The following is a 27,694-nucleotide window of genomic DNA, read 5'->3' on the forward strand; positions in this document are numbered from 1 at the left end:
TAGGTTCAGGAGGGTAATACGGAACGCCGTGCTGAATCCCAACAGCCTCGTATCACTAGCAGTCGAGACGACAGGCACCTTATCCGCTTGGCCGTAACGGATTGTGCAGCCACATCTTGATCCCTGAGTCAACAGATGGGGACGTTTGCAAGACAACAACCATCTTTTCGATGACGTTTGCAGCAGCATGGACTATCAGCTCAGAGACCATGGCTGCAGTTACCCTTGACGCTGCATCACAGCCAGGAGTGCCTGTGATGGTGTACTCAACGACGAACCTGGGTGCATGAATGGCAAAATGTTATTTTTTTGGATGAATCCAGGTTCTGTTTACAGCATCATGATGGTCGCATCCGTGTTTGGTGACATTGCGGTGAACGCACATTGGAAGCTTGTATTCATTATCGCCATACTGGCGTATTACCTGGCGTGATGGTATAGGGTGTCATTGGTTACACGTCTCGGTCACCTCTTGTTCGCATTGACAGCACTTTGAACAGTGGACATTACATTTCAGATGTGTTATGACCTGTGGCTCTACCCTTCATTCGATCCCTGCGAAACTCTACATTTCAGCAGGATAATGCTCGACCGCATGTTGCAGGTCCTGTATGGGCCTTTCTGGATACAGAAAATGTTCGGCTGCTGCCCCGGTCAACACATTCTTCAGATCTCTCACCAATTGAAAACGTCTGGTCAATGGTGGCCGAGCAACTGGCTCGTCACAATATGCCAGTAATGACTCTTCATGAACTGTGGTATTGTGTTGAAGCTGCATGGGCAGCTGTACCTGTACTCACCATCCAAACTCTGTTTGACTCAATACCCAGGCGTACCGAGGCCGATATTACGGCCAGAGGCAGTTGTTCTGGTTACTGATTTCTCAGGATCTATGCACCCAAACTGCATGAAAATGTAGTAACATGCCAGTTCCAGTATAATCTATTTGTCCAATGAATACCTGTTTATCATCTGCATTCCTTCTTGGTGTAGCAATTTTAATGGCCAGTAGTGTATATCTTTCTCTAGATGGTGCAGTACCCCAGAATGTATTAGCTGCACTGATTGATCAACCCCCTAAACCTTTCCTACTTATGGAAGATTTTATTGCCCATAACCGTTTGTGTGGTGGCACCGTGCTTACTGGCTGAGGCAGAGACATAGAAACTTTACTATCTCAGTTAGACCTCTGCCTCTTAAATACTGGGGCCATCACACATTTCAGTGTTGCTCCTGGTAGTTACTTGGCCATTGATTTATCCATTTGCTGCCCAGGATTTCTCCCATCTATCCACTGGAGAGCACATGATGACCTGTGTGGTAATGACCACTTCTCCATCTTCCTGTCACTGCCCCGATGTCAGGCCCATGGATGCCTGTCCAGATGGGCTTTAAACAAGGTAGACTGGGAAACTTTCACCTCTGCAGTCATTGTTGACTCTTCACCACATGGTAACATCGATTTGATGGTTGAGCAGGTGACTACAACAATCATTACTGCAGTGGAAAATGCAATCCCTCGCTCTTTAGGGTGCCCCTGGCGAGAGGCGGTCTGTTGGTGGTTGCTGGAAGTTGCTGAGGCAATTAAGGAGTGTTGGTGAGCTCTACAGCAGCTTAAGTGGCACCCTTTCCTGGAGCACCTCATAGCCTTTAAGTGGCTCCATGCCCACGTTCACCAGCTTATCAAAAAATGGAAGCAGGAGTGTTGGGAGAGATACGTTTCGCCCATTGGGTGCCATACGTCACCTTGCCTAGTCTGGACGAAGATAAGACGTCTTTTTGGGTACCAGACCCCAACAGGTGTCCCTGGCATTAACATCAATGGTGTGTTATCTACCAACGCAAACATGACGGCTGAGCACTATGCTCGAGCTTCTGCGTTTGAGAACTATCCCCAGCCTTTCGCACCCTTAAACGGCAGATGGAAAGGAAAGACCTCTCATTCGCTACATGCCACAGTGAACTCTATGACACCCTATTTACAGGGTGGAAGCTCCTCAGTGCCCTTGCACATTGCCCTGACACAGCTCCTGGGCCAGATCGGATCCACAGACAGATGATTAAACATCTCTCATCTGACTACAAGCGACATCTCCTCATCATCTTCAACTAGATCTGATGCAATGGCATCTTTCCAATGCAGTGGTGGGAGAGCACCATCATTCCGGTGCTTAAACCCAGTAAAAACCCGCTTGATGTGAATAGCTATTGGCCCATCAGCCTCACCAACGTTCTTTGTATTCTGCTGGAATGTATGGTGTGTCGGCGGTTGGGTTGGGTCCTGGAGTCAGGTGGCCTACTGGCTCCATATCAGGGTGGCACTCACCAGGGCTGCTCTACCACTGATAGTCTCGTGTCCCACGAGTCTGCCATTTGAACAGCCTTTTCCAGACGCTAGCACCTGGTTGCCATCTTTATTGATCTACGAAAAGCATATGACATGACTTGGCAACATCATATCCTTCCTTTATTATACGAAAGGGATCTCAGAGGCCCGCTCCCGATTTTTATCCACAATTTCCTGTTGCTTTGTACTTTCCATGTCCAAGTTGGCGACTCCCATAGTTCCTCCCATATCCAGGAGAATGAGGCCCTGCAGGGCGCCTTATTGAGTGTATCTCTATTTTTAGTGGCCATTTCTTTAATGGTCTAGCAGCAGTTGTAGGGCTGTCCGTCTCACCTTCTCTGTATGCAGGCGACTTCTGCATTTTGTACTGGTGTTGCTGAGCGGTGCCTACAGAGAGCCACCCCTAAGATGTGCTCATGGGCTCTAGCTCATGGTTTCCAGTTTTCGGTCGCAAAATCGTGTGTTATGCACTTCTCTCAGCATTGTGCCGTTCATCCAGAACCAGAACTTTACCTTAATGATGATCCACTCATTGCAGTGGAGGCATATCGATTCTTAGGACTGGTTTTCGATGCTCGATTGACTTGGCTTCCTCACCTCCTTCAGCTTAAGCGGAAGTGCTGGCAGCACGCCAATGCCCCGCCGCTGACTGAGCAACACCAACTGGGATGCAAATCGCTCTACACTGCTGCAGCTCTACAGAGCCCTTGTTCAATCTCGCCTTGACTATGGGAGTGTGGTTTATGGTTCAGCGGCACCATCAGCATTGCGTTTTCTCAACCCAGTGCTTCACTGTGGCGTTCACCTAGCAACAGGAACTTGTGGAGTCCGGTGACCAGCATCCTGGTGGAAGCTGGAGCCCCTCCATTGCAGGTTAGGCATGCACAGTTGCTCTCCAGTTACATTGCACATGTTCGTAGTTCTCTTGCGCATCCAAATTACTATCTTCTTTTCCCACTCATGGCGGTTCATCTCCCTCATTGGCGGCCCAGGTCATGGCTTACAATTGCGGTTCGTGTGCGATCCCTTCTCTCCAAACTATACTTGAGGTTCATTCATGAACACCTCCATGGTGTACACATAGACCATGGCTTTGCCTGGACCTTTCACATGGCCCTAAGGACTCCGTTAACCCTGTGACTCTCCACTGTCACTTCCTATCGATTCTTGACATGTACTGGGGCTATGAAGTGGTTTACACCAATGGCTTGATGGCTGATGGTCATGTTGGCTATGCCGATGTTCATGGAGGACATATTGAACAGCATTCGTTGCCAGATGGCTGCAGCATTTTCACTGCGGAGCTGGCAGCCATATCTCGTGCTCTTGAGCACATTCTCTCATGCCCAGGTGAGTCATTTCTCCTGTGTACTGACTCTTTGAGCAGCGTACAAGCTATCAACCAGTGGTACCCTCGTCATTCTATGGTAGTGACCATCCAGGAGTCCATCTATGCCCTGGAATGATCCAGTCGTTCAGTGGTGTTTGTCTGGACCCCACATCACTTCGGAATCCCAGGCAATGAACTTGCCGACAGGCTGGCCAAACAGGCTACGTGGAAACCGCTTATGGAGATCAGCTTCTCTGCAAATGACCTGTGTTCAGTACTACGCCGCAAGGTTTTGCAGCTTTGGGAGATGGAATGGCATAACCTCAGTACGCACAACAGGCTGCGTGCCATTAAGGAAACTACGAATGTGTGGGAGACCTCCGTACATGCCTCTCGCAGGAACTCTGTGGTTCTCTGTTGGCTCCGCATTGGTCATACGTGGCTGAGGCATGGTTACCTCCTCCGTCGCGAGGACCCATCTAGGTGTCACTGTGGCTCACGAATGATGGTCGTCCATTTCTTGCTGGACTGCACACTTTTAGCCACTCTGCGGCGGATTTTTAACCTTCCCACCACCCTACCTTTGGTGTTGGGTGACAATGCCTCAACAGCAGCTTTAGTTTTACATTTTATTTGTGAGGGTGAGTTTTATCATTTGCTTTAAGTTTTAGCACATGTCCTTTGTCCCTGTGTGTCCTCCACCCTAGTGCTTTCAGGATGGAGGTTTTAATATGTTGCAGAGTGGCTGGCTTTTCCTTTTTATCTTCATGGTCAGCCAGCCATGGTAACCTGCATTCCTCTTTTAACCTCTTCTACCTGTTTCTTGTGTCTTTGTGGTTTTATTGTCCCCTTTTGTCCATTAAAGTGTTTGTTGCCCTTCAGTCGTTGTTGTGGTTTCCTTTCATTCTGTTTAGTGTTGTAAGTCTCATTGTCTTTTTCTCACCTTTCTGACATTGTTTCCTTCAGAACAAGGGACTGATGACCTCGTAGTATGGTCTCTTCCCCCCCCTCTTTTAAACCAGCCAGCCAACTAACCAACCAACCGACCAACACTTTGTGGGATGGAACTATGATCACTGGCCATGGTAAAGCTGTTAAAAACCTGCTTGCAGAGCTCAGTCTTTGCCTTTTGAATACTGATGTTCTCCCACACTTCATTGTGGCACTTAGGTCTTTTTTGGCCATTGATCTTTCCATTGCAGCCCAGGTCTTTCATCCCTCCTTCCATTGGAAAGTCCATGACAACTTGTGTGATCATTTTCTGATCTTCTTGATCCTCCCTCAACATCACTCGCATGGGCATCCACCCAGTTTTACTTTCAACAAAGCTGATTGGGATCCCTTCACCCTTAGCAATCCACATTGCACATGAGATTGATGTGGACCTTCAGAGGGCATCTGCAACCATTTTATCAGCGGCTGACTCAGTGATTCCCCTCCCTATCGGTAGACAGTACTTTGATGAACCCCCAAAATCACGTGGCTATCAGAGATTGCCAACAGGCTCTCCAATGCTATAAGTGACATTCATCGATGGAGTACCTCATTGCCAGCTCCATGCCTGGGTTCGCCACATCATAAAATGACTCTCTCACTGGTTTGGGCAAAGATTTGATGGCTCTATGGGCCCTAGTCCTCCACAGGAGTACCTGGTGTCTCTCTGAATGGTGTTGTCTACAATGACTGAGGCACTGTCGCTGAACATTTTGTATCTGAGAATTGTTAGCGTGCATTTCATATTCTCAAACAGCGTTTGGAGTGAACTCACTTTCCACTATTCATCACCTGGAGCCACATAATGCTCTGTTCAGTGAGTGAGAATTCCTCAGTGCTCTTGCCCTTTCCCCCAACATGGCTCCAGCACCACAGCCAAATGCTCAAACACTTATCGGTTTGTTGGCCAATGTCAAGTCCTTCCCATTGTCATCTGTATCTGGGGTGACGTTAAGTTCCTGTCCCGATGCTAAGAAGGTATGATTCTCCTGGTACTGAAACCAGGGAAGTACTCACTTGAGGTAAACAGCTGTTGCCCAGTTAATCTCACTAACGTTCTCTGCAAGCTGCTCAAACGTAGGGTAAGCCAGCATCTGTGAACCTTGGAGTCTTTCTTGTTCCATCACAGGGTGGTTTTCACAAAGACTGTTCTACTGCTGACAATTTGGTCTGCCTGGGGTCTACTATCGAGTCAACTTTTGCCTAGCCTCAACAAGTTATCACTGTTCTCTTTGACTTGCAAAAGGCTTATGAGACCACATAGTGGCACCACAACCTCTTTAGCCTACATGAGTGAGATCTCCGGAGCTCATTCTGAATTTTTGTCAGTAATTTTTTGTTGCACTGTACATTCTGGGTTCAACTTAGTGCTTCTTACAGTACTCCACAGATACAAGAGAAAAGGGTACTGTAAGGCTCTGTATTAATTGTGCTCTCTTTTCTAGTGGTGATTAATCATGTGACTGCATCTGTGGGGTCTACAATGTCAACATGCCCATATGCTGATGATTTTTGCATTTATTGTAGCTCCTCAGCTGTGGGTGTTGCTAAATGCTAACTGCAAGGTGCCGTACAAGAGGTGCAGTCCTGGGCTTTCACCCATGGCTTCCAGTTTTCAGCTGCCAATACATGTGCGGTGCACTTCTGTTGCTGTTGTACTGTCAATTCACATCCAGAACTTTACTTTGACAACCAAGTGGTGGAGTCTTATCACTTTTTGGGACTGGTCTTCGATGTCTGGTTGATGTGGTCTCCCCATCTTTGCCAACTAAACCAGACATGCTGGTCATTCTTTAATACCCTTTGCTGCCTTGGTTACACCAGCTGAGCTGCAGACTATTTTACACTCTTGTGGCTCTACAGAGCTCTGATCCTGTCTAATTTAGATTTATCTCCGCATCACCTTCATCATTGTGGATGCTGGACATGCAAAAGGTGCCTTTCAGTCAGACAGACAGACCAGCCCTGTGAGCAGCTCACTTGCGTAGGCTGCCCCCCCAACCCCTTTCTCCCCTCCACCACCGCACCTTCCCTACCCTATAGATCAGGCATGAACAACTGCTGCTCACCTAGTGATACATTTGCTGCTCCCCTAATCATCCAAAATGCTGCATCCTTTTTCCTGGTAGGGAAATCCACCTCCCACAACAGATGGTGAGGGCTGGGATTGTGATTACAACTCACATACAGAGTCCCTGCTCTAAACTCCAGCTGTACCCACTGTTGCCTCTCATTAGGGAGCAATTGTGTACGCCCCCATGGTGTGCACCTGATCCTTGGATCTGTCTCAATCTGTCCTTTGGATGAAAAGACTCTGTTGATCCCATGGTTTTGGCACATGTTCCTGGCCATCTTTGATGAATTTCTGGTTTCAGGAGTGGTATACACTGAAGGCTCTACAGTTGACAAACTGGTTTTGTCTACATAAGTGTGGGGTGCAGAGCACTATGTTCCTTGCTGAATGGCTGCAGTGCATTCACTGCAGAATTGGTGACCATTGCTCATGCTCTCAGCAACATTCATTTTTGCACCTGTGAGGCGCCGTCAATCAGCAGGGACTCATTGAGTAGTCTTCAGACTATCAATCAGTGTTTCCCTCAGCACCCATTGGTTGTAATGATCCAGGATCTCCTTTGTGACATCCATGTACTGAATGGATGGTCATATTTGTCTCAAACACAGATCACATTTTGATCCCAGGGAATAAACACGCTGACTGGTTGGCCGAGTTGGCTACCAGGGTGCCGACTTTGGAGATGGAGTATCTGGAAATGGACCATCTGTTGACTCTATACCATCAGTTGTTGGAGGCTTGGAACACATGTTGGTGTGCCCAGGTTTTTCAGAAGCAACTGCGAACTATAAGGGGGGCCATGACCTTGTGGCAGCCTTCCATTTGTGCTTCTTGCAGGGAATCCACTGTCTTCTATTTTCTTTGCATTGGTCACACTCGGCTGACCCGTGGCCACATCCTCCAACATGAAGATCCACCTCACTGCTAGTGTAGTGCCCATTTGACAGTGGCCCACATCCTACTGGGTTGCCCTAGTTTGGCAACCTTATGGCGAAACAGAGTTGCCGACATGCAACTTCTGGTGCTATTTACCTGTGAATGTGTTTTCTACTTCTCTTTGTGATGTAGGGAACATTAGCCTCATTGGCCACTTGAGGGATCGTAGGGGTGCCCTATCGCCTGCCTCAACCCAGGAGACTCGCTGCCCTTGCTCAGTGGTCCAGTGTGGACCTTGCCACATTTTTAATTGTTCTTATTCTTTTACATCTGTTTTTCTTTTACTGTTGCATCATCATTGTTAGCTTTCCTGAGATTTTATCAACTTGTCCATGTTGCTAGTTTTCTTGTGGTAACTGAGCATGCGGAAGCACCAGTTGTGGAGCATATGGGAGCACTGTTCAGATGCAAAGGGTGCATCTCACACTGCATAAGGCATCCTGGGGGGCCTCCAGCTGCTATCTGGCTGGCAAACTCTCCCATCTTCACCCTTTTCCCCCTCTCCCACATCTAACTGTTTCTGCCTCTTGGTTTTCTTGATTCTTGGATATAATTGGGTTCATTGGGATTTGTCATTTGTATCCTTCTTCTCTGGGGATATTCCTGTCTTGACACACAATGATTTAACAGACTGATAACCTCATAGTTTGGTCCCTTTAACCCCATCAATCCATTCATTTAGGCATTAAGTTCATGAAATATGGAAAACCAAATTATTGATGCAACTGGCAGCTGTTAGATATGCTACCTGCAGCTGTGCACCGTTTCAGCTGTTTAGTGATACACATGGAATCTTCATTCTAAGCAGCTTTTGCCTACTGTGTCTGTATTAGTGAAGAGTTTCTTATGAATTATGGAACTAAGCTTTAAGAAATTAGTAGCCTTGAAAGACATCATCCTCCTCCTCCCCCTCTCCTCCTCCTGCTCTCTTCTCTCACTCTTTGACTCCATCCAGCAGAAAGGCTATATTACAATCAGCAGTGGCATTATCTGAGGATACTGCAAGCCATCTCTTTTGAGATTGTTAATGAGTGTGTGCTCTGCATCACATCCATTGTTAGAAATTGAGCATAGTTGCCGCACTTTAATTTCTTCAGTATAATGTACCAGCGACATCCAGCAATGATTGTAAGCACTGGTAATTCTGGACTGATGAATTCCAGATAAACTGACTGACACTTAACTCACAAATATTTTGTGCTGAGATGTCCAGGACTACATCAAGATAGATTGGTCATGACTTTGCAAAGATCTAATTACAATTTTCTCAGTTGAGCCACCTTGTAATGAGAGCTTTAGCAAAATTGATAAACTCAGCTTTTTCTTTGCCTTGTCGTCACATGGTATTGGGGTCCAAACAGATGTTGATTCAGCCCAAACCTGGCTTCCAGTGCCCCAGGTAACATGCAAGACATCTTAAACTCGGACAGCAATATGTTCTCAGTTATAATAATGCATATGTTGTATGTTTAAATGCAGAGAGTGTTTTTCAAATGAGCTTACCAGTTGAAAAATTCATGGAACTTCAATTGTCAAGCCAATTTAGAAATGTTTCTAGAAATGAACATCTCTCTTCATTATTGTGGCTTGTTAGAGGCTTTTGCATTTCCTCTCTATGTCCTTTCAAAGGGGACTTAATGTAAAAATTTGTCACCCTGTATTTAGTATGCTAATAAATTCAGTTGTTCCTTTATAATTTTCAGTGTTAGTCGTAGGTCCCAACTTCAGTAAACTAAGCCTGATGCTGTCATTGAAAATGAAATGAAAATGTGACAAGTTTTAAGACTTAAAAAAAAAAAAAAATAAAGAATGCCACAGCGCTTGCATATTGAAACAATAACCAAAGTTTAATAATTTGTTGCCTTCAATATCACATATATATGTGGAACTAACTACAGAAAATAAAACTTACATTCTTATGTATGTGTTGTCAAATTTGGAGAAGTAAAATGTCGGCAATACATCTTTCAAATTCAACCAGTTATGTCTGATGCACTTAAAAATGTGCACAGTGTCTATAACATAAAACAAAGGCCTGGAATGATCTGGATGGTGTGTGTGTGTGTGTAAGCAGTGCTAAGATGTGGTGGATCTGCAAAATTAAAAACAGATTTCCTATTAACTGAGTTATTTTGAGAAGAAATACAAATAACTTGTGGACCTAATTATTCCAGTATAATCAATACATTATTTATTACAGTGAAAAACTGTCAGCAATCTTCAGTTCACAGGCAGAGTATGAACAATATCTTAAATAATGATAGTACACCTTGCACTATAAATGCATGTACAGTTGTTGCAAGAGTAGTGATGTCATGTGTCATACCATCTAATTTACCTCCTATGCAGTCTATGGCTGGTTTAATTTGTATCTCATTTAACATGAATGTCACAAAACAATCGTAAAGATTCAGATTTGATACTTTCTCCTTTATGTAAGCTAGAAAGTTTGGGCTGTTAGGATTAACATCAATGTGCTAGGTGGTCATATGTAAATTGAAGGTGGCGGGGGGGGAGGGGGGGTGAGAGAGAAAGGAAAGGAAAGGGGAGGACTAAGAGTGAAAATGTGTACTGGACCGGGATCAAACCTGAGATCTCCTGCTTACTAGGCAGGTGCATTAACCACTGCGCCATGTGGAAAACAGTGTTATCGCAACTGCACAGACTGTCTCGGCACGCCTCATGGCTCACCCACATTTCCACTGAGCGCTACTTCTCTGCAGTCCCTGTCCATTTCCTCCATGCTCACTACTCTGAGACCCCTGCATGAGGTCAGACACACTTGTGCACCAACACTGAAGAAGGTGGATCCATTGTCCATCTAGGCGAATCAGTTGCATGAATGCATGGTGTCTGTGCTTTGGACATGCCCAAAAGAACAGACATCACACATTCATAGGTATGGGTCACCTGTCTAAGCGAGTTTCTTGTATCTGCTTTCAATGGATGATTTTTTGCCTCTGTATTCTCAGCTAATTATTTAAATTTTGCACGATACTTCTCATTGAAACTGACATGTGGGAATTCGGTTCCATTTTTCTCACCAAGTACGTTTATTTTGTGCTTAATTATGCTCCAATCAGTCCTTGCTTTTGTGTGGTTAATGGTTTTTGTCTTTTTGATGCTGTGTTGAAGAATTGTACAATCATACTTGTAGTGCAGTTTTAAGTCTTGATTAGACCTAGTCCTCTGCATTGGACAAAAACTCTCTCTTCCTAGCCCAAGATATTTTGATCTCAGATGTCAGGCACCCTTTTTATTGATTCCACTGTAAGTATCACTGACCTCTTGTAAAAAAAGCTGGATTCATAATGTTCTAAGGATATTTTTTGGAAAGAATTAGATTTCTCATATGCTATGTGGCCTTGGGGATTTTTTTTCTCATTTTTCGTACTGCGGTAGAATAACTGAGAGAGCATTTACAGTTCTGTTAGATTTTACTTTTCCTCCCTTAGATAACCTTGGTTGATAAGGAGTAAGGATGCCATTTGACCATAATGATCAAATAAAGCATTTATTATGGAGCTCACATGTATTTCATAAAACACAGATGGATTTAGAAATAAATTATCAGTTGTTGTTGCTTTGTGTCCTTCATCTCTTGTTGGGAATCTAGCTTTGTGTGGAGGCCAGTGTCATCCCTTCCAGATGCTCATTCCAAGTTTCAGCACAATACAACCATCATGTGATTGTTGAGAGTGTCACCAGTGAAACTGTGTTTTTGTTATGTGTTACAAAAATGGAACAGTGGAATTTAGAGCAATGTTATACTATCAAGTTTTAACATAAAACTTGGGGAATCCATGAGTTTGGTCTTTGAGAAGTTGAAATAGGCCTATGGGGAACATTCCATATTAACAGCACATTTTTTTCCCTGGCGCAGATCGTTTTTGGAAGGCGGAGAAAAAGTTGAAGATGAACCTCATGCAGGGAGACCTTCAACTTCAATAACTGACAAAACTGTTGACATATGCATAATCTTGTGAGATGTTCCTTCGCGACAAACTGTCAACCAAGTGTTTAACAAAGATATCTTTGAAAGGCTCTTGAAAAGGGTGAATCAAGTGAGACCAGACATTGCAGACAAGTGGATGCTGCATTATGACAATGCCCCATGTCACACAGCCTCTTGGTAAATAAAAAATAAGTCACATTATTTTTCTCACTCACCCTGTATATGTTTGCAAGTCTGTTACTGCAATACAGCACTCACATAGGTGTTAAATGCAGTATTCACTATGGCCTGTAACTTTTGTTCACTTATTGTTTGTGAAGCCACTCCCCCTTTCCTCATATCATGTTTACAGTAAAGTGATACTAACTTGTAATCCATCTAGGTGAATTCCGTAACTTTCAGATGAGATCTCTTATGTGTGGCACATTAGTAGGAGTATCTTTAGTCTTGTGTTGATATGAACAAGTTTCTTATGTTTTGATGTAAAAGTCTAAATGTGTTATTATTGTTAATGTTTGTAGTGTCTAAGTTGCAAGCAATTTTTTGTTCCTCCATTTATTATTGCAACTGTGTTTATAGTTATTCAGAAGCTATGTTTTTTGGAAAAATTTACCCAATAAAAATGTAGTGAATATTGGAAATAAAAGGGATTGAACAGATACTGCTTTAGTTACATTGAATACTTCTGGAAATTAGTAGAGCAAATAACCTCTTATCAGAAACATTCAAATGTTAACCATTTCATATGTAGTGCTGCTGTGTGAAAAGTGATGCATCAGTCACAGCCACATGTGATCATTACAATCTGGTGAGTGAATCATGAAGCTCTGCATTTACATGTTCAGTGGAATGCTTCATCCGGGGCTTGTCATATCACTCAAAGGATGGCAGTCTCCACATTTATGTGTAGAGTATTCACAGCAATGTACCTGATGTCATCCTCAATTGTGTGGTTGAGGTTATGGTCCAAACTGCTCTCAGCACTCCCAACAACCACTACATGATCTTCTTTATTGAGATCTTTCCCTGTAGAGCGTAAATCACAGGTAACATCACTGATCCCTGTACTTTTCTTAAATATGCTTGTTACCTAGTATTCACTATCCAGGGAGTTCTATACTAACTCGGACATCCCCCTGTCATGACTATTCCCTTGCAGGAGGTCCTGCTTGGTATCCTTAACCCTCGGACTACTGCTAACCTTAGCTTACACTTTCTCGCTATATTGTCTGAGGATTCATGAACTCCTTGTGGTACTTGCACACAAAGTTCTACTGTCTATAGAACAGTGAAGCTCTTGGAGACATCTAGTCTGAAGTTAACAGGCTTCAGCTGTTAAATCAGCTCCTCTTTCCATAATCGCGGAATGACAAGCAAAACTTCTACATGCCAAAGACTAGGCACATCACTGTTCACTAGGCCACTTCACTGGATCCAACATGATAAAAGTGTAGGTAGTCTTCACACTATATATTTACTAAGATGGTATCTGTTCTTTCTTAGTAAATATATAGTTAAGGCTCACCGGCCACCTGACCATCTTCTTCTTCTGTGCGAATGCACAAACAGTGCCCGAACTCTTACGGGAATCGGCAATGCGCCGCGAGTAATGAGTATAATGGGTGGGGGCACTACGAATGTAGTGCGGGACAATACGTTGAGAATGTGGGTTTTCGCGGGAGGCGTGCCAGAGATAAATCCCCGCAGTCGCGCTATCCTCTGTGTCCTCGGTGGCGCAGATGGATAGAGCGTCTGCCATGTAAGCAGGAGATCCTGGGTTCGAGTCCCGGTCGGGGCACACATATTCATCTGTCCCCGTTGACGTATGTCAATGCCTGTAAGCAGCTAAGGATGTTCGTTTCATTGTAAGTCTTCACACTGTCGACTGTTTCTCTCTTCTCTGTTTTGCGTATTGTGATCATAATTTGTCTGTAAGAATTATTTAGCAGTAGCTGCTCAATGAAAAATTGTGAGTTTATAACTTTTTGCAGTTTTATTTAACAGAAAAAGACTGTTGAATGATAGTGGTATGTAATTAAATTATATGATAATTGAAAGAAGGTGTCCCATATCCTCCTGCATTAATTATTATGTATGCATAATTATTTTATAGCCAAGATTTTCCATAAGTGTATTTGATGGATTAGTTATTTGCAAATTGCTTATTTGCAGGATAATGTGGAGCGGCAGTTTCATAGAAGCCCACTGTCAGAGGGTCTTGAAACATTGCAGGCTTTATTTGCAAACAGATTTTCATGGCGTAAGTGTAACTTGTTTATGGATTATAAGTTTTGAATGTAGTAGATAACTGCAAAAGCATCTTAAAAGCTCTAGCAATCTTGCACTCGCAGCCTAATATATCTACCCCTTGTTGGCATTTGTAGGAAATAATAAAAATAAGTTTCAGCTGAATTATGATTTGCACAACCACAATAAAAGAAAAATAAATTCCATTGTCATCATGCCTCCTTGTACCGTAATCTAATAGAGTTCTTTTATTCTGATTTAAAGATCTTTAACAAGCTCCCAATTGATATAAAGCAAGTAACTGAGAATCCATGTAAATGCAAAAGAAAATAAATACATACTTCTTGTACAAATTATCTGATTATCTAGAGTCAAGAACTGAAAATTCCTACCTCCCTGAATGGTCCTGTGTCTTAAAGCAACACTTCTGGGATGAAGAGGTGCGCTGGCCCGTATCAAATCTGCCTGGAAGATAGACAAGGGTTGGCGTGCTGAACAGCATGGATGTGGTTTTTAGGCAATTTCCCACATCCCACTAGATGAATAATGGACTGATACCTAAGTACTGCTTCCATCTCATTATTCACAAACATTTAGAAAATATTCGCTCAATTCCTCATGACTAACACTGCACCCTGACAATTAGGGTACACACATGCCAACCTGGGGACTATCGGGGTGGTGACAGGAAAAGCATCTGGCCACCCCTTAAATTAATCAAGCCAAATCCGTTCCTAACTATGCTGACCCTGTACCAATGCAAGACAAAGGCACAAGAATAAGGATTTACAGCTCCTATTAGTTTCATGACAAGCACCAATACTTATTGTGAAAAGATCTCTTCTCACAGCATATTAATTTCTATTTCCCCGTGATAAATATAAATTTGGCAAAAAGCTATTAAGCTGCCTGTGGGAGACAAACATTGCCTGTTTGGTAGAATTGTTGTGCTACATTTCTAAAATTTCTCAGTATTATAATGTCAGGAAAAAAAATTTCAATGTAAGAAATGTTCGTAATACTTAAAGAGGAGTCCACAGTGGAGATACCCCTACTCAGAATGAAAATATTACATCTAGTAGCAATAAACAGACCCATCCTCTTTGAGAATGTCCACCATGAGACAGTTGTAGCAGCAATATTTTAGAATATAGAGGGCAGCTAAACAAGTAGGAAGATTTATATATTCGGTAAGCTAGAAAAGGGGCATATCTCAAACAGGAACTCAAAACATTTATCTAAGGGAAGGAACATGTAGAACTGTGGTCACATTTAAAGGAATAGTGAACTCTGCTCTGGATAGATGTACCTAGTACAACAGTTCATGATGGGAGGGGCTCTCCATGCTAAACAGTAACTGTAAAGAAACTTACAGTGATCAGCCAAAACATTATGACAACTGCCCTCCATTAGACTGGTTGCTGCCTGGTGGAGTTGCGAGCATTTGAGATGCTAAGGAAAGTACGTAAGTGGAGCAGAGATGAATAGGGTATCATTGTGGCAATGTTACAGGCTGCAAGTTGTGAAATCTACTGAAATAAGTGGACTTACGAGAAAGAGATGGCAAAACTGGTTAGCAGTGCATATGCTACTGCTGTACTGAAGGACAGTGAAACCATCAGTCAGTGCCAAGGTGTAGAATGCCCATGCCTCATTACAGAATGTAGGGGTTCGAGGCTTGCATACTCTGCAAAGCAGGATAGGTGGCAATCTGGTGCAGATCTGGTGACAGAGACACCAATGATGGTGCAGGAAGTAATGTTTTGGAGCACACTCTTCAGTGCAAATTGTTGAGTATGTAGCCTGGTGGTGGACAGTATTATCCTATGGAGAGAGAGAGAGAGAGAGAGAGAGAGAGAGAGAGAGAGAGAGAGAGAGGGGGGGGGGGGGGGCTTAACATTCATCTGGTGTGCAGCAGATCATCAGTTCAAACACAACCACCAGTGATTATTTAGTATTTATCATTTCTGGAAGATCCTTGGAATATCTTATGTATGTATATTTTGGAATATTCGTTGCTTGTATAAATAGCAGCACTCTCTGTCTGGGAGTTCAGTTCTGTTCTGGCTGTAGTTTGGTTTACATAGTAATCATACTTTTAGTGCTCAGTGTTGTACTTGATGGCCCTGCTTTCTGATTTTGACTTGATTCTAGTTATGACGTGACACTGTTTGGTGAAGATGCCAGTTACTTACAAGCATCTACATCACTATGGCTCCAATTAGGCAATGTAAAAGTCATTGTCTCCATGAAATGGAAACAGAATACAAGCAGTACATTTCTCCACAGTCTGTATATTTAGGAAACCTGCAGATTCCAAAACAGCAGTAAGCCAGTTGCACATCAGACATCCATCAGTGTTTTCCAGAGATGCTGTTCAGGTCCCAATGAAATGGCTGAAAGGATTTGACCAAGGAGCCAGATAAAACAGGTGGGGGCGACATGATGGATTTGGTAAATGTGTACTTTTACCTGGATGCTACAGCTTAGCACTGATTCAATAACAACAAAGAGAAGTTCAATAGGTGGGATAAGTTTCAGGCTGAACTGGAGAAAATTAGCTGCAAGTGCACTAAGTGAAAGACCAATTGAAGAGCAGGGCCCAACATCATAGGAAAATGACACAGTCCTACATACAGACTATTTAGGCCCTGTGCCACATTTTGAATCCAAGTATTACAGAAGCTGACAGTCTCACATTTGATGAACGGAGTTGCAGAAAACAGGTACCAAGTTCTTCAGCTAAAGGGTTTCACAATGACAGAGGAATTCAAGTGGTACCATTGTATCAAGGAAATGCAACAGAGAAAGAGTCAGATGAAGAGGTATGACCGACTCCCAAATGTATTCTCTTTGAATGTTGTGGAAAACCACCATGACCTCATGTTTCTCAGCAGCAGGGTCTAAGAGAAGATGTATAGCATTTAATGGCAGTCAGAACTGTTGGACTGAATAAGTGAGAGGTAGAAGCCATGAATGTCAACCCTATATATCAGGAGGTGATAAAGAATGGTGAAGAAGAGGTGTACTGATCCATAGTACCAAAATCTACCATCAATTGAACATGCCAGGAAGAATAGACTTGGCCAACTTGAGCTTATGCTGCTGCTGTAAAATTACAAACCAACTCCTGACCAACACAGGTACAACTAATTCCTCTGCCAAGTGTATCCCCCACAGAACAGCTGACATTTGGAGGAAAGAGGACAACATGCCAGTGTCTTTCCTATGTGGACATGCTGTATGCTACTGCAGACAAAGAAGAGTAGTTTTCAGTGACTGCTACATCTCCAAATGTCAACCATAACTACAACTCTGTTCATGCCAGTTAACCATAAATGATTGTAGTCAATCCATGAGATGAAACCCATTGCCGTACCCTGGATGAGGTTGCTCCCCAACATGCTGTAGTCATTCCCCATCACCATACGGAGGTACCAGTCACCCCCCTACCTGTTGAATTCAGGGAAACTAAGTGAAATGAGTATTTGTCGAAGGTGGGTTCAAGACCAGGGATAAAAGAGGCTAGGTAAACTGCACTTCCAGTGATAAGACAATCCTATAACTAATTCTAGTATATTATTCAATGCTGGTTCTAACCGAGAGAATATTATCTCAACGTCAGTGGCACTGACTTCTGGTGTCAGGTCACACACTTGTGCTAGTTACATTCAAGGTCATGCCCCCCCCCCCCCCCCCCTCCCCCTCTGGGGAATCACTGGCAGTTGATCAAGGTCATCCAGGGGAAACCCTGTCCTACCCACACACCTTAGTCAAGTAAACTAGTTATATTCAAGTTCATGACATAGCTTGATACTGGTTGTGTGGCACTGTGTGATATAAAATTGGCAGGAGTGCCCTCCCATCTTTCAGTCAATGGGAGCACATTGCTTTCCCCGCTCTCCTGTACCAATAAGATCTGAGCTCCCCCATATCGTCATTTATAACTAGTTCAGTTGCATAGGCATCTACATTTGAGGTCTGTGCATTATGATTAGAGGTTCAGCTTTATTATTATTAATAATAGTTCTGTAGTGAAATGGTTTATAAATAACAATGATGTAACAAATCAGCTAATAGTTTATTGTTATTAACAATATCTTTAGCAATACAGCATTTTACAATAATTTTTGTTGTTTAAAAACAATATTTTTTTAGTTTTATTTACAAATGTATTGTGCAATAAATATTTTATTTCTGAAGATTTATATAAATTGGTTTATTTACAATAATTTACAAAGTTACATTAATTTTTTTTATAATGACATATGTACATTACTAACACTATCAGGTATATTACTTTACACTAAAACTGGTAGAGAGAATAAAAACTTCAGTACTATGTTTCCCATTTTGTTTGTGCCAATTTCTGTATACACTTGGTATAGTTTGATATAATATTTACATTTTAATCATTTTCTTTCTTATCATTATGTGTACTGTATTTACATTTTAATCATCAATCAGTGTCTGTACAGTTTTCTGTATATATGGGAAACAAGGACTAGCAGCAGCAGCGGCAGCAGTGGGTGAAGAACCACACACACACACAAATATATACCATGTTTACTCGCACACATAGTGCGTACACAATTTCCACACACGTGTACTGTGCAACCATTCACACTTACCCAAACACACAACTATGACAAGCTGTTTATTCAACTATTCCTAACAAACAGTTACTATTTATTTACTTAAATAAATACACAACCACACACTGAAGCACTCAGTGAATAGTGTGAGTATGGGAGGGTGCTGATACCATCCCACAGATGAATCATTTGTCATCCAGCAACAGCCTGACTTTAAGCTGCAGGGTGATATGTACCTCATGGCCTTGCAACCAAACGACTATCTGCTACACCATATGAGCATGTAGCCAATGTCTTCGAGCAGGCATCTCTTGTAATCCTCAATCATGAGAACCTTTGAGGCTGCATGATGCATACCCTTTCCTCACCTTTGGGTGGCACCTACATCCATGTGTTATGCATACAGTTTCAGTCTCTCGTAAACTCCACAATCTGCAAACCATTTACCTTGTTTTCATCAGGTTGGTAACCCTCTTCTTTTGTGGTGTTTTTCCATAAGGATTAACTTCCAAATATTTATATCTTCTTGATTGTACCTAATTACTTCATATGGATTGCAGCCTTTCACCAAGTAGGTGAAACTGTCTGTGTCCATATTAAAGTAACTTGGGATTGGTGATGTTTGGCTTCGGAATCTCATAACAGAATCGGTAGATGTGGAGTATGGGCAAGTCCAGAAAGTCCAGAACACACATACTGATATAGGAAGGCTTCGTGAACTGCACTGAAACATTAGTGACCCGCTTGCAATTTGGCTTGGCAGTGTAATCTCTGGTGCCAAAACTTCCCTTCCACCACTAAATTAAATGAATTTCTAGGTATTCTCTAACATTTGCCATTGTTTTTCCAAAAATGTAATTGTTCATTAATTTGTAAAAATCTTTTTCAAAGTCACACATCATGAGAGGCCTTTGGGTTTACATCAACAATGCTACTTGGAGCAGGTGCTATGAGTGATCTTAACAAGTTTCAGCCCCAAACTGAGACTTTGCTGGATGTTTCTGTAGTGTAGAGTATATCATGCTTATTTCCCAGCGTTGTCAACAGCTTTGGAATGGAACTATTTCAAGGGACTAGGCACTCTGTACACAATGGAAAGTCGCTGTGCATGTCATGCAAACATGCAGGCTATGTCGTTTCTGCCCCAGAACACGTCCCTCACCAGAATCAACAGCTACATCATGGATATTTTCCTTCAGTCTGGTGATTTCCCCTTTGGACATGTCCAAAAGAACAGACACCATATCCATATAAGTATATAGTTCTGGCAGTACCGGCCATGACCTTCTTCTTGTGTGTGGATGCACACATATTCCTTGAACTCTTATGGGACTTGGTAAGAATGTCTTCCGTGAGTAATGAGTGTGTTGGGGTGGGACACTACGAATGTAGTGTGTGGACATACAAGGTGAGAATGTGGGTCTCACAGGAGGCGTGCACGAGATAGTCCCTGCAGTTGCGCTATCCTCTGTGCCCTCAGTGGCTCAGATGGATAGAGCATATGCCATGCAAGCAGGAGATCCCGGGATCGCATCCTGGTTGGGGCACACATTTTCACCTGTCCCTGTTGATATATATTAATGTCCATTAGCAGCTGAAGGTATTAATATAATTCTAATTTCGTTCTGGATGGCTGCAGGTCATCAATGGTTTCTGTTCTTTCAGACATGTCCAAAAGAACAGACACCATATCCATATAAGTACAGACACTTTGTGGTTGAAGTTAGGCACTTCATAATAGCCACTAGAGGTTTTATTACTTAACGGTTTTACTATGTTCATAATTTCATCAGGGTTTGTTTCATAAACAAACACTGAAATATTAGTGGTGTTTGATGTACTAGTGGAACCGGAGAATGGTACCTTGCAGTTAGCTTGAATGAGATCTTTGGTTAGTGAGTTGACATATACACTGAATTCGTTTGCAGCTGTTTGTGGATCTGTGATCTTAGAATCTTTAAGTGATAGAGAACTACAAGTTTCTTTTTTAATAATTTTCCACATGGCTTTCATTTTGTTTGAAGAGATACTTATGAAATTGTCATTCCATAAAAGTTTTGTCTGTCCAGTAACTCTAAGATAGGTTTTTTCTAGGCTTTACAATACTCAGAAAAATCTTGAGTGATTTTGTATTTTTTGCAGCAATATTGTAGAAATCTGTTCCTCTCACTAAAAATTTTGATTTCTTTTTGTTACTCATGACTTTCAATTTTTGTTGCTTGAAATTTTTATTTCAAGAGGAAATGCTGTATTAAAATACTTTAGGAAAGTATTATGAAAACTTAAGAACATCCTATCAACAGTGGTGTGCATATAAATACTTCCTCAGTTTTCCTTGGCTAATATGAAATTTAAAACCCTAATATTGTCTTCATAAAAGATTCTTCTTTGAATTACTTTTTTGGGGCTGATTTTACTTTTTCCCATATCAGTGCTCAGTGGCAGAGCATCATGGTCACTGTATCCCATGCTCAGTACTTCCACAGTGAATGTGGAAGTAGTATCAGTTATGAAAATTTGGTCAATTATTGATTCTGTGTGCTCTTGACCCTGTTGGAGAGCTATTATGGGGATCATATAGACTGATTTGCTCAAGTTTATCAAAGCCTGAGTAGCATTATTGTTTTTTGAAAAATCAATATTAAAATCACCACAAAGTATTATTTTCATATTTAATTAACTGAAACGATTCAGCAGAACTTCTGATTTGGTCACAAAGGTAGGAATAATACTACTTTGTACACCATATACGCTTTCAGTTATGTAGTTTAGTTCAGGCAGCTTAATCATTGAAAGCTCGAAGTCCTTATCTCCTGATAGAACAACATGTTTATTTAGTCCTACCTCACAGACTTAAATCTGGTCTTTTACAAAGATGGCAGTACCACCATTTGCGGGGAATTGTCTATAGTTCACAAACAGCTGAATGTGCTTTTGGCTATGGTCAGTCACCTTCAGGCTGCTGCCTCAGGTTGTAGCAGTGGCAGAGAATCTGGTGCATTACATGGGAAACCTCAGGTGTCGTTTGTTTTGCCCATGAGCTCTGCTTCTTAGGCACTTCCTAGTGCACGCAGTGCAATGGATTGGCTACCATGACAGGGTGAGTGGTGGGTGGTAATGCGTTCACGTCCCAAGGCGGAGGGCCAATGTGGAGACTGGCCACCTGACCTCACCCATTCACCCTGTGAGTGGACAGGTGGCTGCTCCTTCAGCACAGTTCGAGCAGGCACACACAGGAGGAGGGGTTTACTTCTTAATGGGAGCTCCAGTGTTAGGTGCATTATGGAGCCCCTTAGGCATATAGCATTTAGGGCTGGAAATAAAGCCAATGTGCACTCAGTTTGTCTGCTGTGAGGCCTCATGTGAGATGTGGAGGTGGCCTTGCCTGTGGCTATCAAGTGTGCAGGGGGCAGTCGTCTGAAAGTTGTGGCTCAAGTCGGCAACAGTGATGCTTATTGCATGGGTTCTGCGGCAAACCTTCGTTTGTACAGGTGGTTGGCAGAGGTGGTGAAGATTGCTGGCCTCATGCACAAGATGCAAGCAGAGCTCACAATTTGGAGCATTCTTCCGAGAGTTGATTGGGGACGTTGGGTTTGAAGCCAAGTAGAGCATCTCAACCAAAGGCATTGTCAAGTCTGTGATGGTCTTGGCTGCAGATTTCTGGAACTGTGTTATTGGGTGGGTATTTGTAGGACTCTCCTTGATAGATCAGGGGTGCACTATATAAGGGAAGCAGCTACTCAGGTAGTAGAGTACTTGTGGAGTGCAAATGGCCTTTTTTTAGGCTAGGCAGTAGTTTGAGGTGTTCTAATGAACACTTGCTTGTCGATGCGCAGCAAGGGAAGTCAGATGGCATTAAGAATAAAGACCCTTTGACTGTCATCAGTTTATCAGAACTGTTGAAGTATTAATAATAAAGTTCCCGAATTTACTGCCCTCCAGAAAAGTTATTGCCCTCAAATTATTCTTGGAACCGAGAGCTGGCTGAAACCCGAAGTGGAAAACTCTGAGATATTTTGTGAGTCATGGAACATGTATCAGAAACACAGAGTAGAGGCCATAGGAGGGGGAGTGTTCATTGCAATTGACAAAAATATTGTCTCTATTCAGGTCGAAGTTGAGTGTGAAAGTGAAGTTATTTGATCAAATATAATAGATTTAGGCGAACCCAAGTTAATTGTTGTATGTTTCTTCCAGCCACCTGATTCTACTGTGACAGTTCTAGAGTCATTCAAAGGAAGTCTACAGTCAATAGTGAGTAAATACCTAGATCAAGCAATACTAGTTGGAGGTGACTTTAACCTACCAAGTATAGATTGGGATGTCTATGGATTCATTGTGGGAATGGTGCAGACAGACAGTCATGCGAAATACTTTCGAACACATTTTCTGAAAACTGTCTTGAACAGCTAGCACGGCAGCCCACACACAATGGAAATATCTTAGACCTTATAGCTATAAATAGGTTGGATCTTATCGACAGTGTCAGTATAGAAACAGAGATTAGTGACCATGATGTCATTATAGCAACTATGATTACAAAAGTTAATAAATCAGTCAAGAAGGCTAGTAGAATGTTTTATACTAAACAGAGTGCATAAGCAGTTATTAGCATTTCACTTAGACAGTAATTGGCATTAATTAGTTCCAGTAAGATGGATGTAGAGGAATTATGGACAAATTTTAAGTAAATTGTAAGTTGTGGTCTGGAGAGTTACATGCCTAGTAAGTGAGTAAATGATGGAAAAGACCCACCATAGTTTAATAATGAAATTCAGAGGATGCTGAGCAAGCAGAGGCTGTTGCGCTCTTGGTTCAAAAGGTAATGCACAGATGACAGCAATTGAAGATTAGTAAAGATTCATGTGTCTGTGAAAAGATCTATGCATGAAGCATAAAACAACTACCATCATCACACCTTAGGAAAAGATCTGGCTGAGTGCCTGAGGACATTCTGGTCTTATGTAAAATTGCTTCATAGGTCTAAGACTTCCATTCAGTCCCTTTCTGACAAGTCAGGTGTGAGAGTTGAAGATAGCAAAACAAAAGTCAATGTTTTAAATTTTATGTTCAAGAAATTGTTCACACACGAGAATCATACAAACATACTGTTATTTGACCATTGTCCGCCCCTGGTAGCTGAATGGTCAGCACGACAGAATGTCATACCTAACGACCTAGGTTTGATTCCCGGCTGGGTCGGAGATTTTCACCACTCAGGGACTGGGTGTTGTGTTGTCCTTATCATCATAATTTCATTTCCATCGACACGCAAGTCACTGAAGTGGTGTCAACTCGACAGACTTGCACCAGGCAAACTATCTGCCAAACGGGAGGCCCTAGCCACACAGCATTTCCATTTGACCATTGGACAGACTACTGTGGATAACATAGTTATAAACATCCCTGGCGTAGAGAAACAACTGAAAAATTTGAAAACAAATAAATCACCAGGCCCATTTGGAATCCCAGTTCAATTTCAAAGAGTACTCTGTTGCACTGACACCTTACCTAGCTTGCATTTATCATTAATCTCTCACCCAGCACAAAGTTTCATATGAAAGGCAACAGACCGATTCCATATTTCTAGATTTCCAGGAAGTATCTTGACGTGGTGCCTCATTGCAGGTTGTTAATGAAGGTACAAGCATATAGAATAAGTTCACAGATATCTGAATGGTTCTAAGAGTTCTTAATTAATAGAACCCAGTATGTTGTCATCAACAGCAAGTGTTCATCAGAGAGAAGTGTATCATCAGGTATGCTCCAGGGAAGTGTGATAGGGCTGCTGCTGTTCTCCCATATGTAAATGATTTGGTGGACAGGGTGGGCAGTAATCTGCAGTTGAAACTTCCTGGCAGATTAAAACTGTTTGGTGGACCGAGACTCGAATTCGAGACCTTTGTCTTTCACAGGCAAGTGCTCTACCATTTGAGCTACCCAAGTACCACTCACAACCCATCAACACAGATTTAATCTGCCAGGAAGTTTCATATCAGTGCAACTGCTGCAGAGTGAAAATTTCATTCTGGAAACATCCCCCATGCTGTGGCCAAGCCGTCTCCACAGTATCTTTTCTTTCAGGAGTGCTACTTGTGCAAAGTCTGCAGGAGAGGTTCTGTGAAGTCTGGAAGGTTGGACACAAGATACTGGTGGATTTAATAGCTGTGAGGATGGATCATGAATCACGCTTAGATAGCTCAGATGGTAGAGCATTTGCCTGCGAAAGGCAAAGGTCCTGAGTTCAAGTCTTGGTCTGGCACACAGTTTTAATCTGCCAGGAAGTTTCATATCAGTGCACACTCCACTGCAGAGTGAAAATTTCATTCTGGAATCTGCAGCTGTTTGCTGATGGTGCCATGGTGTAGAGTAAGGTGTCAAAGTCAAGTGACTGTAGGAAGATACGAGATGACTTAGACAGAATTTCCAATTAGTATGATGAATGGCAGCTAGCCCTAAATGTGGAAAAATGTAATTTAATGCAAGTGAATTGGAAAATCAATCCTGTAATGTTTGGATACAGTATTCCTAGTGCCCTGCTTGACACAGTCAAATCATTTAAATATCTGGGCGAAATGTTGCAAAGTGAAATGAAATGGAATGAGCATGTGAGAACCGTGGTAGGGAACACGAATGGCCAACTTCAGTTTATTGAGAGAATTTTAGGAAAGAGTGGTTCACCTGTAAAGGAGGCCACATGTAGGACACTGGTGTGACCTATTCTTGAGTACTGCTTTAGTGTTTGGTATCTGTACCAGGTCAGATTGAAGGAAGATATTGAAGCAATTTAGAGACGGGCTGCTAGATTTGTTACCGGTAGGTTGGAACAACACATAAGTGTTCGGAGATACTTTGAGAACTTTTTTGGAAGTATATGAACCTATATTAAATTTGCGGTCGTGGGACAAATTTATTATATGCACCAGAAGTTTCTGATTGTGATCGTTATTTTGGGGTAAGATGTTGAAATCGTTTTTCTGAGCTGGTGCTATAGAAGAAACACTATTTATGATATTTGTACACATTATTTTACAAATATTCTGAAGAGTCTACCTTTCCACAACGAAAATGAAATCTTTTATCACATTGTAGACAGATAAAAGTTTCCTTTTTCGTTGTAGACAGATTGTATCACTTTTAACATATTTTGCACACTTTTTGCAAAAGTTACACTTTTAAAGCAATAATTTCACAACCTTCCACAAACAAGTCATTTGTACCTGGCACCATCTTGCTCTTGCCTAACATTATCCAATAGCTTATGTTTTCAGAGTACTCTTCTAGTCTGAGAGGAACTACTCTACAACCAAGAAAGGGTGCTTTGTAATTATTTTCCCCATAAATAAGTTCAATCCATATTTACTTGGGAAACACCATTTAGATGGACCACCATTCTCTATGCCGGCTGTCTATCCTGAAGTATCCATTGGATTGATCAGTGAGATGGGCACTAGGGTTCAGGAATAGGACATCACAGCTGTGCACAAAAACGAATGCAATCACAAGGGTGCTAGCTGCCTTCCAAGCAATGCTGTGGCAGAATACAACAGTGAAGCTAAAATCTCAATCACACCTGCATTAAATGATATTGCTGCTGTTCAAAGGGAAAATGTAACACTGCTGAAAACCATAGAACTCCCGAAGAATGAGTAAACAATGAAAGGAGAATTCTGATTAATATATGGAATACTGCATAAGAGGAAGTATGATACAATGGTGCCGAAATGGTTCCCACTCATCTGTGGCCAGCTATCTTGAAGTATTTTCATAAAGCTCCTACATTTGATCACCTGGAAGTCATGATGACTTTATAAAGAATTAGGTGCAGATATCACCAGCCAGGTTTCTACCGGTCCAATAGACACTATGTACTGTAAGGAGTGCCTGTGATGGAATTACATGGCACAATTTCCTTCAGGGCATCTAGTACCAGTTCTGCTGGCAGCAGCACCATCCTTCTGAATGGGAATCAATCTTTTGGGGAGGTTCCAAAAAGCAACAAATGGGAATTGATGAATAATAGTGTGCAGTGATTAACTGATCAGCTACGCTGTCACCAAAGCTGTGCCGACTGCTGAAACCCCAAAGATTGCAAGATTCCTTGTGGAGGATATAATTTTGAAGCACGGAGCACTCCATGTGATAATTTCTTAACATGGAAAATTTTTCTGACTGGACCTAGCTTCAGAGGTAATTTTACATTCCAGTACCACCCACATGATGACAATTGCCTTTCTTTCAGTACAAAATGTTACTACATTAAATTCCCTACAATAAGGTCCTGTTAATTTTTTTGTAGGACCAAATAATTGGTGTGTAACAATTGAGAGAATGTGAAAATGTTGCGCATGGTTTTTGAGAGCCAGCTATAACATTGTGGGCACTCAAAATGACAGCAGTAGGGGGAGCTGAATCGCCCTGTATAATCGTGTCACTCATCACAAGATCTGATGAAGATAAAGATATACCTCCCAAAGGTGGCATTCCTCACCCACATTTAGTGAAAGAGGAGAAGAAAGAATATTTCATAAGAGACATAAAAATTTGCTAAAGCTGTATCAAATTGAGAACTTGGAAGCAGAAGCCAGATTATGGTATGATGTCTAGACAAATAAGGAATGTTTGGAAACTAACCAAGTTCCATAATCTGCTTGTGAAAACTGTCTTACCCATCAGTAAGGAGACTGCTTATATTCTGCCAAAAATACCGTAAACAACTTGCCCTGTAGAGCATTCCTTTAGCATGCTGCATGGAGTGAAGATATGGCTGAGAAGAACTACTGGTGAGGACTGTCTTAAAGCTTGTGCCTTCTCAGTATCCACAGAAAAGGAGTGAAAAACCCTGGTTTTGAGGATAGAATAATTAACTTTTTGAGCTACAAGAAAAGAAATTTACAATTTGCTTTTACAGATAAATAGTAGTGTCAGATTTGTGAACTAACCTATGTACAGTTTGTTTTTTTATATCAATAATAGTAGAAAAGCTTATGAGAAGAGCATCATTAGTTTGTTTTCTGTATTAAATTATAAAGGACTTTGCTCCTGTATTTGTGTTGCTAAGTATTCACTGGTTTCAATAAAAAGTAGTTAAAATAATGTGTTATTCTGTTTTATAAGGTACATTAGTAATGGGACAAAATTTTTAACAGTGGTGGAACTTTCTTATGGCTGTTTACAAGCCACCATTCGTCTTCCAAAATATTAAAAATAGTTCAGA

At 42.0% G+C, this 27,694-nt stretch overlaps 1 protein-coding gene across 2 annotated transcripts in view; it reads left to right on the plus strand.

The window, feature by feature from the left end:
* LOC124776928 (citramalyl-CoA lyase, mitochondrial-like) overlaps positions 1 to 27,694 on the plus strand; it is a 199,440-nt gene that overhangs the window by 22,513 nt on the left and 149,233 nt on the right. Inside the window, exons 1-2 of one of the 2 annotated variants that reach the window (XM_047253289.1) lie at positions 11,711 to 11,812; positions 13,808 to 13,895. In XM_047253289.1, coding sequence (XP_047109245.1) covers positions 11,772 to 11,812; positions 13,808 to 13,895 — 129 coding nt within the window. In that variant the 5' untranslated portion in view covers positions 11,711 to 11,771. Of the gene's footprint in view, positions 1 to 11,710; positions 11,813 to 13,807; positions 13,896 to 27,694 lie in introns of those variants that run through there. The other variant, XM_047252534.1, reaches the window with a different exon arrangement.

The sequence above is a fragment of the Schistocerca piceifrons genome, chromosome 1 (genome assembly GCF_021461385.2).
Source record: "Schistocerca piceifrons isolate TAMUIC-IGC-003096 chromosome 1, iqSchPice1.1, whole genome shotgun sequence".
Classification (NCBI taxonomy): Eukaryota; Metazoa; Arthropoda; class Insecta; order Orthoptera; family Acrididae; genus Schistocerca; species Schistocerca piceifrons.